The following is a 16,708-nucleotide window of genomic DNA, read 5'->3' on the forward strand; positions in this document are numbered from 1 at the left end:
CATAATCATATAGACATACATAGAATAATTTTCCATATTTCGGAGCCGAACAGTGGAGGAAATATACTTGTAGACCATTAGGCAAATGAACTCATCGTTTAAAAGCAAAAGATAATGAAACGCGGCCCAACACTTTCTTATATTTAGGACTCTTAAGAGTGGTTTTAAAAAGGCACGTCTTGGGTTAATATAAAGTTTACAAAAAAACATAAAATGCAAGGTGCTCTGGACTGACTCTGAATCACATGGACACAAATCCAGTTTGGCATTGCAAAACGCATCACGTGGATATGAAACCAGTAAGTGGGAGATGCCCATCGTGAACCATGTAAGATAAAACATTTTAACATGGGTAACATAAAAGGAAAAATAGGGCTCAGTGCCTGGGGAGCAAACTAACAATGACTGGTCAACAATCCTTTTTTGAACCATCTCTTGGTTGTCTCTTGTCGAATAGGAGTGTGTTAAAAATTAACTTTTCAGCTTTGCTCTTGATATTTTAGCTATATTTCCGGGGTTGTCGAGGCAATCCGACCGTCCCAGTTTTTCCAGCTGATGGTTTAGAAAAAGTATTCCAGTGGATTTTTTTTACACAATCCAATTTTAAACAATCTTAAATGACAGCACGATTCAGAGCTGCTTCTTCTTTTGCCCAAATGTTGTGCCAAAGTAATAAAGGTGCTAGTTGTATACGAAAGGACAGCGGGATGACACCAAGTTCACTATGACAGATGGTGGCAGCAGTGCTTTTAGGGACTGTCAACAACCGTTTCATGAACATATTTTCAGCTCTCTATAAGCCCATGATATTATGAGAACCCCAAACTCCAGCACCATACAAAGTAACAGCACACGTACAGGCTTTATAGATATCAATGATGGCTTTTATGGGCCGGGAGCCTAATTTTTTTAGTAAATCTGAAAATAGCCTCCACATTTTGAGAGATCATGTGACACCCTTCCTCCCTCCAAGCCTCAAAGGGTCCCTCTTGAAGTGTAGGGGGGAAGGCAGCATTAAAATGTATGACCTGTAGGGGGAAGGAAAGGTAGTAAGTTGTAACTTCTAGTAAGGACATCCCATACCCGTAAAGTGGTGGATGTGGGTGTGCTGATGTAAGCGTTGAGCGATCTGTCCTGTTTTGGCTTCCATAAAAGATCCCAGATGGTGCGACAAGTGATCTGTCTGTCAATATGAAGCCAGTGCTTCTCCGAGGCCTGCAGTGACCATTCCGTGATTACTCGCAATTGAGCCACTCTGTAGTATGCCTGAAACTCCGGTAGCGCCAGGCCTTCTTCCTTGCATGGTCGCGTGAGCAGGCGGTAGGGCAAGTGCGCCCTCTTCCCCAACCAGATAAATTTAGTAAGCATGTGTCGCAACTCCCGAAAGAGTCCTCCCTCCACCGGGATGGGCTACCCCTGAAAGAGGTAAAGCAAGTGAGGGAGTACCTTCATCTTGATGGCACTAATCCTGCCCAGCCAAGAAATGTATGCAGCGCTCCATTTAACCAGATCAATTTTCAATTGGCGCAGAAGGGGAGGGAAGTTAGCCTTGTAGAGATCTAAAATACGGGGGGTGAGCTTAACTGCTAAGTAGGTGTGCTCCTTAGTTGTGCAGCTAAAGGGTGACGCGCCCTATACCCGCCGCCACTCTTCTTTGGATAGGGACAAATTCAATAAGGACTTAGCCAGATTAATCCTAAACCCCGCCGCCTGCTCAAACATCACAAGCTCTTCTTGAATAGCCGGGAGAGAGATCAATGGTTCCGTGAATGGAAAAAGCACGTCATCGGCAAAGAGCGATATGTTATGATCATCTGTGCCGAATCGTATCCCCCGTATGTCCGGGTTTCCTCTAATCTTATGTGCTAGGGGCTCTATGCTCAAGGCGAAAAGGAGGAGGGGACAATGGGCACCCTTGCCTCGTCCCACGCGCCAGACCAAAGGGGGGAGAAGCAATGCCATTGACCAGGACCTGGGAGCTAGGAGAGTGATAATTGGTGCAAATCATCCCTATAAAGGCCTCGCTAAAGTCAAAGCGCTGGAGCACTCAAAATAAAAAGGTCCATTCCACGCAGTCAAATGCTTTCTCCGCATCTAGCGAGAGGAGAGCTGCTGGAATGTTTTTCTTACGGGCCTTCTCAATTATATGGATGATGCGATGCAAATTATTGTGAGTCTGCCGCCCCTTAATAAAGCCTGATTGGTCCGGGTCTATAAGGCTGGGAAGCACCGATTCGAGATGAGTGGCCAGGATTTTGGAGTAAGTCTTAGCATCTACGTTCAGAAGAGCTATCGGGCGATAAGAAGAGCAGGCTGTGGGGTCCTTACCGGGCTTGGGAATCACTGCCACAATCGCCTCACCCATGGAGGGGGTGACCTGCTGTGTATAGGCAATGATGTCAAATAAAATAGATAAAAATGGGACCAGCTCCGGCGCGAAATGCTGAAAAGCCGTCCGGCCCTGGAGCTTTTTGGAGTTTAAGTGAGTCAATCGCCTTCTGCACTTTCTCAGAGGTTATGGGTTTCGCCAAGTCCTCATTGGTGCTAGCCGGGACTTGTGGGAGGTCTAAGGGATCTAAATACCCCATTTGGTCTTGCACCCTTGTGAGTTCCAACGTGTAAAGAGCCGGGTAAAATTTCTCAAAGGCTTGCGCATTCCCCTCCTCTGTATTATGTACGATGCACTCATCATCTACAATAAGTTTTATGTATTCCCTTTCCTGTTTGGTCCTTAGTTGGCGTGCTAGTAGGGACCCCACTTTATTCCCTCCCTCATACCCCCTGGTCTGTAGGCGTAGGATGGTTTTTTCCACCCTGTTAGCATAAATGGAATGTAGCTTTCCCTTAAGGGCCGTGACTTTCCTCAGTGCCTGGACCAAGAGGCAAGATTTATGTGCCTGCTCTGTGGACAATAAGTCCTGTTCTAACATGATGCACTCCTTGCGTTGCTGCGTTCTCAAGGTAGTAGCCAACTCAATGCATTTACCTCGGACTACCGCTTTAAGGGCATCCCAGGTAGTGGCATGGGAAGTAGTCTCAGGGTCATTTTGCTCGAGGAATTTCTTAATAGTTTTCCTGAGGTCATCATGTAGAAGTCTATCCCTGCAGAGGAGGTTGGGCAAATACCAGCACGCATGCTTTGGACGCGGGTTCAGCCAGGTGAGTGTCATCTCTAGGGGGGCATGATCTGACAGGCATATCGGATGAAATTGTGTTTGCAGCACCAAGGGCAGCAGAGACTGGCTCATAAATATGTGATCATTGTGGGAGTAAGTTCTGTGGGAGTGGGAGAAGGAGCAGTCACGAACAGTAGGGTTTGTATTTCTCCATACTTCCACCATCCCCAAGAGTTGGAGTTGTGACTTAAGTGCCTTACCAAAAACCCCTCCCGACACCCTATGTGGATGCGTCGTGTCAAGCCCCTGATCCCATACGAGATTGAAGTCTCCCAAGAGCAGTATGCCCCCCTGTGCCAAATTCTCCAAAACCATAAGGAAGGAGAGAACAAAGTCCTGTTGGCCCATGTTTGGTGCATAAATGACTGCAAATGTGCATTGCCGGCCCCTGAGATCCCCCCGAACCATAATGTACCTCCCTGCTTTGTCAGTTTTGGTGTCCTGTGCCTGAAACAGGACCCCTGCGTGGAAAAGGAGTGCCACTCAGTTTTGTTTTAAGGCGTGTGAGGATCTAAATATAAGAGGATAAGCTTTATGGTGCAGATGATGTTCCTCGGATTTTTTGAGGTGCGTCTCTTGAAGAGCTGCCACTTGGACATTATGATCAAGTAGGTATTTCCAAAAGCGATGTCTCTTGTTAGGGGAGTTCAATCCCCAGGCATTCCAAGTTATAGTACTGACAGCCATAGATATTTGGATGGGACCGTGCCCCCCTCACGAGGGTCTCTGCACATGCGGAGCACCCGAACCCCCCTCCCACTTCCCCCGGCACATAAACAATATAAAAAAGGCACCATGACAACTAACTAAGTTAACAAACCAGAACAAACAAAGAAATCGAGTGTGGAAAATCCCCCTCCCAGAGAGGAATCTCCTTACCAGGACATACTCGAGGAACATAACCATTCGCGTTCCCCCAGCCCCTACAATAACAGTTATCAAGGGACATGCGTTGTGATACAGCTGATTAGTAGTTATCATTTGGCTAGACACCCCTGCATGAGTTATTCATATCTGAGAGTCCCGGCGGCACCGCAGGCATCCAGGAGAATGCAAGTCCTCCGCTCCAACTACCTTCCAATTGGAATATCCTTACTGCAGTAGAGATGGGTCAGTCCACACACCTCTCACAACAAACGTAGTTTGCCCATGTGGCCCTGGTGCCAAGCTCCAAGTCCAATGCTTCGTGAAACGACCAGGCTCCTGGGCACCCCACAGGCTCATGAATTGCAAGTCCTCCACTCCATCCATCTCTCCATAGCATCCTCAGGCTGCCCCCAAGGGGTGAGGAGGGGGGCAGAGTATTGTGACCGTTGCGGGGAGCCTGGTCGTAGAGTCCATTGGTCATTTGCAATCCCCCTGGAACAAAGTTCATGTCCCCTTGGGTCCCATTGAACATGGGTATCAGTCCAGAGTTTTCATGTTGCTCTTTCCCACTCTTCGCCACTGGCCTCCGCCTTGCTAATCAAGCTGTCGCTCACCTTCAGAGACTCGTTAAGACGCAGAGAGCTCCAGTTCTGGCGGGTCCGCCGCCTCCGACAACTTCACCCAGTGATGATGCCTTTTGTTCCATTGGAAGGTAATTCCGAAGGGATACGTCCACCAGTATCTGATTTTCTTCTCCCGTAGAAGTTCGGTGATTGGGCGGAATTGTTGGCGTCGCAGAAGCGTGACCTGAGCCACATCTTGGTAGAGCGTGCATGTGGCATTCTGGAAGGTGATCTTGTTGGTGATCCTTACCTTTTGTATGACCAGTTCTTTCACCTTGAATGAACTGAACTTCGCCAGAATTTCACAAGGACGTCGGTTCTCTCTTGGAAGCCGCGGCCCAACTCAGTGGACTCTCTCCAACCGGACTTCAGGGCCGTCCTCTCCCAGAGCTGAGGAAAAGAGGCCCACAATGAACGCCTCCAAATCTGGGCCCTCACAATCTTCCTCCTATCCTTGGACTCATAAATTGTTGCGGCGGGAACAATTTTCTAAATCTTTGCACTTGAGTAAGGTGGCACGTAGCTAGCCACGCAGTTCTACTGATCCTTCTTCCAGGGGCTTAATACGATCAGCTAACTCCTGATATTTTACTTTGAGGTCCAGTGTACGCGTGCCCACCGAATCGACATCCGCCTGTATGGACACCAGCTTCTCTTGCATCTCTGCGCCGAATGATTCAAGGGAGGCATCCATATCAGCTTTAATGTCCACACGGAGCTCCTGTTTGAACTCCCAAAGGGAAGATATGAGGTCCTCTCTAGTAAGCGCCAATGTTACTGTCGGTAGCGTCACTTTCTCCCTGGCCGTCCCTGCGCCTGCAGTGGCAAAATCATTCGAGAAACTGTTGTTGGAGGGCTTTTTGGGCGGCATAGGGGGACCTGGCCGCCCCTTCTTTCACGCAGAACCAATGTGCACTCTCTGCAAGTGCGTGGGATCCCAACTTCGCTGCTCCACCGTCTCAGGCGGCACTCCTGACTCCAAATGTAGTGGCTAGACGGACTGCTCTGTGGTAGCGGAGAGCGCTACTCGTGCGCGGCACGCAAATCGGTGTGCCGGGCTGTGCAGCATACTGTATGCTGCTCGGTGCCTGAGCTCTCTGCAGGGCACCACAAGGCATGTGTTTGCCCCTCCGCGTAGTTGCTGTGCACTAGACTTGCACTTTATCTTGTGCCTGCTGTGGCGGCCATCTTAGGGTCAGGCATCAGTCCTCTCATAATGCTCAGTGGGGCCTGCTTGATCTCCCTCGGGCCCCACTTCAGTTACAAGTCCCCACTCCACAGTTGACATGGAGATCGCTGCTCCGCTGTACCCCTCTGGTGAAGGAAAGCCCCCCAGCTCCACCACGTACCTGCCGGGGGCTCGTGTGTCCGGCAGACAAGGGCTGCGATGTCCGGCGGGGATCCCCAACCAGCAGTCCACCACCGCAAACTGATCGCTCTTCCTCGGTGCCTCTTCTCTGCAGGGGGGGCGCTCCGTGCTACAGACGGGAGATTAACAAGTTCCTAGCTTCCCTCCCTTGCATGTCTCTGCAGGTCCAGCCGGTGATTCCGCCATCTTGTGTACTACCAGCTCCGGGGCTGGAGATTTCACCCGCCACCACCGAGACTCCCTTAGAGGCAGAGAATCATCCAATCCACTGGGCAAAGTACCTCAACTGCAGCGGTCGCCGGACCCGTCAACCAAGCTCAGGTAGAGAGGGCGCAGGGGCTTATTCTTTGCCGGTCTAGGAGCACGCCGCAGGGAAGGTAGCCATTTTCTCTCCCTCAGCGCCGATCTTCGCCGGTCACCGGAGCTTCTCTACCACATCACAGGAGGATTTTAGGGCTTCGAGGCAGTCCCCTGCTTTCACCCCACCTCTGGCTGCGTCGTGAAGTGTTAGGGGTGCCTGAGAACTCGCCTTGTGCTCTAAAAGTTACGGGGCCTGGGACGGAGCCGATCGGGTTCACGTCCGATCGGCCATGTTAGTTCTCGGTGATTGATTTTTATTGGATGCGATAATTGATGCATTCAGCTTGGGCTGTTCATAATTGCACTCTCAGTGTACCCCATGCTTGGTGGTAGTCGCCCATCATCATGAAGCCATCATCAGTGTTGTGCAGATATCCCTCTCATCCATGAAATTCTGTATGTGGTTATCTGCACAGGGGGTCTAGAGGAGTCTCATCCCCCAATCCTGCAGGTCCTGGCCAACTCAATTTCTCTATTCTTTATTGAAATTAGATAAATAAAATAAAGTAAAAATGGACAGGCACCCAATATTTACATCCAACATGGCTGCCACCATTTTAGACAGTAATGTATAATGTGCCAGTCCAGTTGTTGTTTAACCTAGGGTTTGATTTACAGGAATAACTGAAGGGTATTTAAATGGTGAAACCAGAGGATTCATGTGCTGACTGCCATTTTGACTAGATGGATGAATTTACTTTACTGCCTATAGATGATGTGCCCTCAACTGAACATTAAAGGGATATTGCAAGTCATTGAGAGTTCCATGATCATAAGGTAGCATTGAACAGGACCACATATAAATTCCCTAAAACTACACTGCTGAACTCACGTCAGAGGGCCAGGATCATTCTGGAGCATTTTGTCTTCATAACTGATGCTTTACTCAGCGCCAAAAAAGACTCATGAATTCCTTCTAGGCTAACTTCCGATCAGACAGAATCATCGAACATGTAAAGTTTGCCGTTTTGGTTGACTTGCCTGCATTGGTACAAAGGGATGGTATCAGGGTGCTAGAAGTGTTGGATCTCTCAGCAGTCTTCAATGCCATTGTCTCTACCGTCCTTGACAATAGACTAGCAGACGCAGTTTCTTTCCAGATACTGCTGGCATTTTGGTTAAGCCAGTCCTGTGTGGGCTTTAAAGCATTTATTTCAGAGCTCAAAGAACTCAGTGACCCAACAGAGATCTACGCTGTCCTCATTTATGTTGGACATCTACATAAGGCCATAGCACTGCTTCTTCATCAAGAAGATGCTCACTTTACAAGGATGTGTATGGCACACAGTTGGAGGCATATTTATCGCTATTTAACAAAACGCAGCAAAACAAAGGAATTTTCTGCACTGCGCTCTTGAAAGGGAGAGGGAAGAAATGCTCCATATTTACAAATGTATGGAGCATTTATGATCTCTCCTTGTGCTAGCACACTGTCTGCTGCCTAACGCCAATAGAGGCACCCCTGCAATAGAGTTCAAGGGTGCCTGCATTACAGGCAGGATTGTGTTTGTGCAGGAAGTTGTAGAAAGTTACACCTTCCTGCACAAAAACCATCCTTAGAAGAATATTCCTCTTTCCATGTTTTATGCAGAATGCATGTAAATCTGAGTTTGTATCAAAATACATGAGTGGATGCATGGGAAGGCCTATGCTCCACCCATGTAACGCCTACCCAAAGCAAAGTAAAGCAAGGCAGTGTTATACAATGTGTTGTGTTGCTTTTTATTTACTAAATCAAGCAAAGTGGCTTGGAGTGGCTTAGTAAAGAGCAAAAAAGGATTTTGCATCAGGGCTGTGCCACAACAGTAACGCAACACTGACGCAAGATCATAGTAAATCTAGGCCTAGATCTTTGAGTTGCCAAAATTCTCAGTCTTACATTATAAGGAACACAACTCTGCTTCCTTGGCCAACTGTACCTCCCTCATCTGGCAGTGGATGCCAAGCACTTTCCAGAAACACGAACACTGACGGCCTAATGCCCAAAGGTAAACTTACATGTTTGTGTAAGTTTAGTCTTTTCCAGTATTCACAAAACTGCATTTTACTGGTAAGTTTAGACTATGGAAACACTGCAGATGGGCGAATGTAGCACTAGTGGCACCCAGTGTGACAATCTTTGTTGCACTCTCCTCTCCAGAAAACTCCTTCCCCATGAATTCCTTAATAACCACTCTCCACCAGGGCGCCTCGTCTCTCCACAACCCTTCTCTCACATGCATTTCATATATTTTATAGCACTACTGATACCAGTGTAGAGTGTTAGAGCACTTTCAATCACACACATACGTCATACAAAGCCAATGAATCATACATGTGTAAATCAGTCTATAAGAAATATTACATAGGACATTGAGGATTACTAGATGTAAGAGTCACATGTCACCTATACTGGTAGACAGAATATTTGAGTGTTTGATCTGAAGAAGCACAAACAAAGGATTTAAAGCGTACCACAGTGGTTGGCTTTTGTTCTACTAATAATGGAATTTTACATAAATTAACCCTTTTTAGCAACTTTAAGTTCTAGGGCCATATGTAGGAAGCTAAATACCGGTCGGTAACGGCCGAAATTCGGTAAATATCCCGTTACCGACCGGTATTTAGCTAGTTGAGATGTAGGGGGCATCATTTCAGTATTCGGTAATTTACCGAATCGGTAAAATTACCGAATCGGTAAAAATACCGATTCGGTAAATACCGAATCCTGAAATGATATGTAGGAAACACTCTAATGAGTGATGAGTAGGAATACAGGTTGGTGATAAATAACGAATACCTTGCAAAACGCAATATTTTGCAGATGTAAGAGTGCCATGTGGCAGACATACATGCCCTTAGGGCATGTATGTGCACCACATGTGCACACATGCAAGAATCAGGGGTGCAACAGGGTGTCAATGTGACACCCTGCCACCCTTGTATTTGCTCCCCCCATTACCGAATCGGTATTTACCGAATCGGTATTTACCGAATCGGTAATGGTGACTGGCTTCCTATTGATTCCTATGGGCCTTCAGGCCCATAGGAATCAATGGGAAGGTATGCCCCATTACCGAATCGGTAACTACCGATTCATATTTACCGAATTTTTCCGATTCGGTAAAATTTACCGAATCATTACCTACATCACATTTACCGATTCATAAACACCGAATCGGTAAAATTCGGTATTTATGAATCGGTAAATGTGATGCTACCTACATATGGCCCCTAATGTCTACCATGTAGTTTGCATGCAGCTCTGTGATGACAGTTCATAGCTCGCTGTGTTGTATTAGATTTGTAACTTTGAACTGCAAGTAACAAAAGGATCTCTGGGGCAAAAGTAGTAACCTAATGAGCGATCCACATAAAAAACAGATGATTGATTTGCGTGGTACATATTCTTTGCAGCAGGCATATTAACCGAATGCGCTACTTTATCATGAGTGGAAACTGCCACTAGAGAAGAGATCTCTCTCCAGCATGAACATTAATCATCAGAGTTATCTTGCCATTTTTATTGTTGCCTCAAAACCACTGGACACACAAGGAACTCTGCAGCAGGTGCTTTTTAAACCCGTTATTTCTAAACGCGGTGGCCCAGGAAGTCAGCGCCAGGTGTGGCTGCATCAGTCACACCACCGTAGAGGCGGCCCTGCTATACAAATAAAGATAGGCTTGTCCAATATTTTTATGTCCGGAGTTCTCCGCCCCGACAGTGGAGTCTCGGCAGTCGAAGCTTATCAATAAAATGCAGTTTGTGAATAACGAAAAAGAGTAAACTTACACAAATATGTAAGTTTACCTTTGTGAATCAGTCCGAGTTTCTGTAAAAGCTCAGACATATCTGTCTGGAACAATGTAACAAGTCCCAAGTCATGGGTCCTCTTACTTTGCCAATGCAATCCATCACCTCAGCTTCTACTTGCCACCAATCTGCCTTTGGATACCCAGAAGGCTAAGGAAGTCAAAGTATGTTTCAAACAGCTCAAAATCCTAATAAAAGTGATACTTTTCATCATGTGATAGCTTCATCTCCCATTGTGAGCCTCCTGGTCGAGAAACGACTGGACTATTGCATTTCCATCTATCAGCTTCTGTGAAGCAGATAAATCATCTGATATGGTGGCCGCCTGTCTGATTTTTATGTGCCCAAATCTATAACCATATCCTATGTCTCTTGCGCTCGATGTCGAACCATTCTCCAAGCATGCCAAATCCCATCTTTTTGGAATTAGAAAATGTCTTAAAATCTACTTGTTTGTTATGACATATGTTATACAGACCGGAGATATTTTACTCCTTGAATCATGGCCGAACTGGGGACAGCAACTATCCCTTGCAGATTGCTTCTCTGTAGCACTGCTGCAAAACCGTTCCCCAGTGACAAAACCCGCCCACACGGCCCGAAAACCGGCCCTCACTGCTCAGGCCCACCAGGAAAATGTCCAGTACCCGCTATGGCCAGTCTGGCCCTGCCTTCAATGCTCGACCCCTCACTGACTGTGGTGTTACCATGACAGCACCATCAAGCTCCTGCTTGCTTCTACACTACATAAATAAAAATAGCAGAACCCGAGGAACTGGATGAATAATTTCCTTCAGCAACTCCAGCTTAAACTGCTGCCTGCCATTCGCTAAATATAAAGATGACCATTATGTGCTTCTCTCCAAAGTCATTTCCATCTTGCACTGTATGTCTGTCTTCACCCTTCTTCATCTTTGATTGTTCTCCCAAAAAAATAAAAACAGCTGCGCAATGTTGGCTTCCGCTGGGGTCATTACTGAATCCAGGCAATTAACCTCATGTTCGAGTCTTGGTTCTTCTGATAATAGATCACTAAAGATCATGGGTCTCCAAGAGTCATACTACTATTACTTACCTCCTCCTTTTGTAAGATGGTGTCCAAAACATGAAGGCAACCCTTGAGCTCATGGATGTCTATGAGTTGTATTGTTTGTGTCCCTTGAATTAAATCCAGTGTGTAGGGCGAGGGCCCTAGCACTTAGTGGCTCTTAGTTTTTTGCCTCCTTGAAGAGAAGCTCAGAGAATAGTTTTAATGTTTGGGTACATGCCCTTGGGATAGCAAAGAATTGGACAATGAAATACATTTGGTCCAGCGGCAATGCTATTGATGACTCTCCCTTCTGCCATTTCTCCTTGCCCTAGCAGACTGCTAACAGCAGTGAGCAGAGACCATCAGAAGGTTTTTAGGCTGTTTCATTTTGTTCACCAGCTTGAGTGAACTTGCCAAAAATGTTTCACAAAGTCTTAGACAACATTAATTACCACAAGCAATCTCCAAAATGGGTCGAAAGTGCATGCTAATTACAAAGGTGCCTTGTAAAAATATCAGGTGAGCACCAGGAGTAGAGATAAACACAGCATGAAGAGGCATGAAAACCTTGAATGCCTACATGACACCACTGGCCAACATCGTCAAAGCACAGGGTCTCAACATAATATCCTACGTAGACGACACTCAACTAATCTTCTCCCTCACTGATGACCCTACCACCATGACCAACTTTCACAGATGTATGACAAGCATCACCGACTAGATGAAGAACAACTGCCTGAAGCCGAACACGGACAAGACAGAAGATCTGATCTACAGCAACAACAGCAACCACTGGAACAACTCCTGGTGGTCCCCAGCCCCAGTACCAGCAGTCATCCCTGCTGACCACACCAGAAACCTCAGAATCATCATTGCTAATAAGCTCACCATAAAATCAAAGATCAAAGCCGTCTCCTCTGCCTTCTTCCTCACACTGAGCATGCTTTGGAAAATCTTCAAATGGATAACTTCACAGACGAGCTGCACAGTGACACAGGCCCTCATCACCAGCCAACTGGACTATGGCATCCCTCTCTGCGTAGGAATTGCCAGACACCTTCTACAGAGACTTCAAACCATACAGAACACCACAGCCAGACTTGTCCTTGACCACCCTGACAAACCCACATCACACCCCATCTCAGGGAACTTCAATGACTCCCAGTGCAGAAGAGATGCCAATTCAGGCTGCTGACCCATGCACACATAGCTCCACACAAACAAGGGACCTGCCTGAATTAACCACAGCCTCGATTTCCACCAACTATCGAGAAAACGACACTCCACTTCCCTATCACTGGCCCACACACCCGCATCGACCGAAGCAGAAGTGGAGGACACTCCTTTTCCTACATCGCAGGAAAGACCTGGAACAGCCTCCCCATGCAGCTCCAAACCATCAACTCACTTCCAGAATTTAGAAGGGCCCTCAAGACCTGGCTGTTCAAATTAGCCTTTTGGGACCTGCAAGAGCCTGTATATCCTACAGGGTGATTAGCAACACTATATAAATCTGATTGATTAATTAATTGACTACCTCAGTATTGAACCTGTTATGCACCATAGGTATGTCATGATGGGGAATTGTTACACTAGCAGAAAATAATAATAGCCTCACATGGTAACACTGATGCGAAAGCCCTCCTACAGCACAGACGTTATACTGCAAAAAACAGTGCCATATTGCATGCTAAAAGCAGCAAAGAGCTGCAGGCAGGGTGCAACTTCACAACTGCCTCAAGAGAGACGTCTTTCATTCACACTCACTCTACATGGCATGCAGGCAGGCAAGCGAAGCTACATGGTTCACCCTCAGACAGTGGCGCCCACTTCTGCTCAGCTTGATCAATCCAGGCTCGACTCGATATACAGTCACATCTTTCCAAGCTGATGCAAAGCTTTCTAATAACTGATAACTGTCCAGCACATGTAGCATGGAAGCAGGAACCAAGCAGGTGGTGGTAAGAAAACCAACAGCTTCTCAATGGAGGAGTGTGGTAGGGGAAGGGGGTGAAAGGACAAGTCAAGCCACACCATACACATACCTGCAGGTCAGGATGAAGACATCATGCAGCTTCTTTTACCATGAACCCACTGTATTGAGTGAAAGGAGTCCCAATTCTCAACTCTAAAGAAGTGATTTGTTTCATCTCTCCATAAAAGTGTAAGCACAAACGAAAACTAAAACCAAATTGTCAAAATCACTTAAATATTTTATTTTTAAGCATAGATAAAGTACCAGATAGAAAGGTTTTTTTTGTGGTTGTTTGGTATTTTTTTTTAAATATATATTGAAAATTAGGTACCAGACCACGTTACTTTGTATTTGCCCATTTTTCCCAGTGATCAATGCATGGAACAGAAACAACATCATGAGTTTCCAAACATTCAGCTAAGACAAAGAAGGGGGTTATAATTTTAGCAAGAAAAATGCAGTCGGTTTAAGTGGAAAAATAATTGCTAGACCTCAAAGGACTAGTAATTGTGTTTTCCACTGTTGCCTATTATAAACCCAAACACAGGTCCCTGTTAACAAAAAAAATCCTCATTGGAATGATAGGCCTGGGGGTGTGTTAAGAACATTGAAGACTGGAGACAATTACCCAGGATATTTGCCTCAAAATCCTTTTCAGCATTTTCTTTCTCCACCTCCTTCTGCCATTCAAGCCACACACAATGTGGCTAAAACAGTTCTTGTACGCAGATCCGAAGATGATGATATAAAAGAGAGAGACAGACAGACAGAGAGAGAGTGTGTGTGGGTGTCTGTGTGTGTGTACGTGTGCGTGTAACCCCCACATACCTGACCCCCCACATACCTGTTTTGAAAATCCAGCAGTTCATTATTAATCTTCTCAATGTCCAGCTCGGTCCAAAGAATATCATAGTACCCATTGATGTTGTCAATGACTGCATTGTACAGGCCATACAGTTTCTGGAGAAGAGCAAGTTCACGTTTAATCCGCTGAAGTTCAGGATACTCTGCCAGTAGGAAAAAATAGAAAACAACAATTAGCAAGACCAAAAAACTCTCAGTTGGAGTCACTTACTTTTGAGCCAAGTATTTGGCTGGTAGGAGAGCTAGAATGTGATGCAGTTTAAGTTTTCTAAGGGGAATACCATGTGTATTTGCTTGTGGACCTTAGTAGGATGTGTTTTGCATTTGTGGTTCATGTACATGGACCTGATTTCAATATGACTATGGTTATTCTGGTCCATTAGTTTTGATTATGGACCTTAGTAGCCCCTCTTCACCAAGAGTAAAGGCTCATACCTTTACTCTTGGACAAATAAATCACTGTTTATGAGCTTAGTACTGGTCATATGCATTAAAACATTTCCCCTGTTTACTTCCAAGAAGTAACCAAAAACATGCCGCAACGGCCTCTGCACCACCTAGCAGAACTTGGGTCCCCCACACTGTCACTTCTACATGCTGTAAATCCACAGGTTCATGAGATTCAAACACCCTGTCGCTCTCACAGTGAGGAGGAAGAAAGAGAAGGTTAACAAAGTGTGGAACTACTCTTTCACTGCAGAGTCATCTTGAAGTAGTAATGCAGCAGAGAAGAGGGCAAACACTCACAAGCACATCCATCATGCCTTCAAATGTGGGCATCTTTAACTTCACCCTACATTCACATCCACTTTTTGTGGGGAAGGGGGGAGTTTAGGTGGGAGCCAAAGTCGAGCATGGAAAGGAGTGAGACTATTTCTTGACAAATTGACATATTTCCACACAGTACTTGATTGTGTTCCTGGCATTTCGTGGAAATTGAAGGCATAATGTTCCAATTAGAAATAACGTGGCCACCCCAGAATAATGGTGGTATTTGGCAGACTATGAGCAAATGAAGTCCTTCCTTTCCATGCCCACGGACTACTGGGCTTTCCTAGATGCTCTGTAGGTGCAGCTTGCGGGGAGGGTGCATCGAACAGGCAGAGGATGGGCCATCAGGGAGATTGGCAGAGAAGGCTGACCACATCAGCTGACGTCCCATGTGCATGTCGGGTTGGACAGGTCTCAGGCTATGTCCAACCTGACATGCGCATTTCAGGCTTAGAGCCAAGTGCTCTGTTTGGGAGCCAGGGGAACACAACATAGCCCTTCTGACCTCCTTTGGAGCATTGTGTTCACCTGCTCCAAACAATCACTGGTTTGCTCTCATGCAGCTTTAAGTATAATGCTGAGTGAGAGTAAACCCTGGATTTGTTTGGGCAGAATATCCTTCCCTTGAGGCCCACGCTTTTGAGGGAGCACGGGTGGAGGATTAATGGCATAAACAATCACTATGTGGCTATATTTCAAAGACACCAGTGATTGGTCATATTTTTTTTAGAGGTGAGGTGAGGTCTGGAGTGCGACGGCAGTAATAACGGTGACTGGGAAAGCTTGATGGCATCAGCCTAGTTACAACATGGTGTTAAGTGATAACCGGTCAGCAGAAGAATGGAAAAGCGATGAGGTAAAGTCACAGGAGGTTGATGCTGAGTTTTTGTGCCTACAGTTTGGGGGACGGAGGACACGCAGTGAAAGAAGTTGTGATTTCATATGGAGTGTGTAAGAGGTGGGGTCTAAAGTAAAACAGACGGGGAAGGGACAGGCTGGCTGGCTGCTTGCTGACGGCCCGAGGGAGAGACATGTCAAGGGGCTAGAGGTTCTCCGAGGAGGCAAGGAGGAGGAAAGTGACAGGTAATCAGAGAGGGAAGCGACTGCAGGCTGAGGGGGGAAAGAGTGGTCCCATCTGAGGGACAGCCGAAGCAGCGGCACGCCCGTAACTACCACACTTCTTCAACTGAGAGTCTGTGTGGCACATGACTTTTTCACCAGCATGCGCTAAGCTGGTTAATTTGCTTTCCCATTGCTGTCTCACCATAATGAGATGCCAGACTCACATGTCTACCACACTCCTGCCTCCTCAAAGCAGAGAGCCCGTGTCATACTCTAACTCAGCACCGCATGCACAGAGGTAGTAGTGAGTGACTGTACCCTGTATAATAACAGCCAACGTGTAAAACCGAAATCTATGCCTTTGTGGACATCACCACTTCTGTAATAATGAAATCCACATCTTCAAGTATGCTTACTTTCCGAGCTCACTCTGTTATCAGGCTCAGACATCATAGTTCAGATGCCTGTTTATCTCCATTCCTTACACCTACGTTCTATCACACAATCCAAGCCATCATTCTAACATGAACATAAAAGATATACACTCCTCTTTTCCAAAGTGCTGATGCCCAATGCTGAGTTTAGACACCCGTACTGACACTGTAGGGATGAATATCAAGGCTGTGCATCAGGAATACTTCTCAGGCCTCCTTCAATCAATCAATCAGTCATTTGTAAAGCGTGCTACTCACCCGTTAGGGTCTCAAGGCACTGAGGGGGGTGGGGGAGTGGAGCAGCTACTGATCGAAAAGCCAGATCTTGAGAAGTCTCCTGAAGGTCAGCAGGTCCTGGGTCGGTCGTAGGTGGATGGGGAG

At 46.4% G+C, this 16,708-nt stretch overlaps 1 protein-coding gene across 1 annotated transcript in view; it reads right to left on the reverse strand.

Moving 5' to 3' along the window:
* The window catches only part of LOC146822633 (dynein axonemal heavy chain 5-like), a 971,002-nt gene that overhangs the window by 691,583 nt on the left and 262,711 nt on the right, over window positions 1-16,708 (reverse strand). Inside the window, exon 31 of the mRNA XM_085606815.1 lies at window positions 14,041-14,203. Coding sequence (XP_085462941.1) covers window positions 14,041-14,203 — 163 coding nt within the window. The remainder of the gene's footprint in view (window positions 1-14,040; window positions 14,204-16,708) is intronic.

This window comes from Triturus cristatus, chromosome 5_2 (assembly GCF_964204655.1).
Source record: "Triturus cristatus chromosome 5_2, aTriCri1.1, whole genome shotgun sequence".
NCBI classification, from domain to species: Eukaryota; Metazoa; Chordata; class Amphibia; order Caudata; family Salamandridae; genus Triturus; species Triturus cristatus.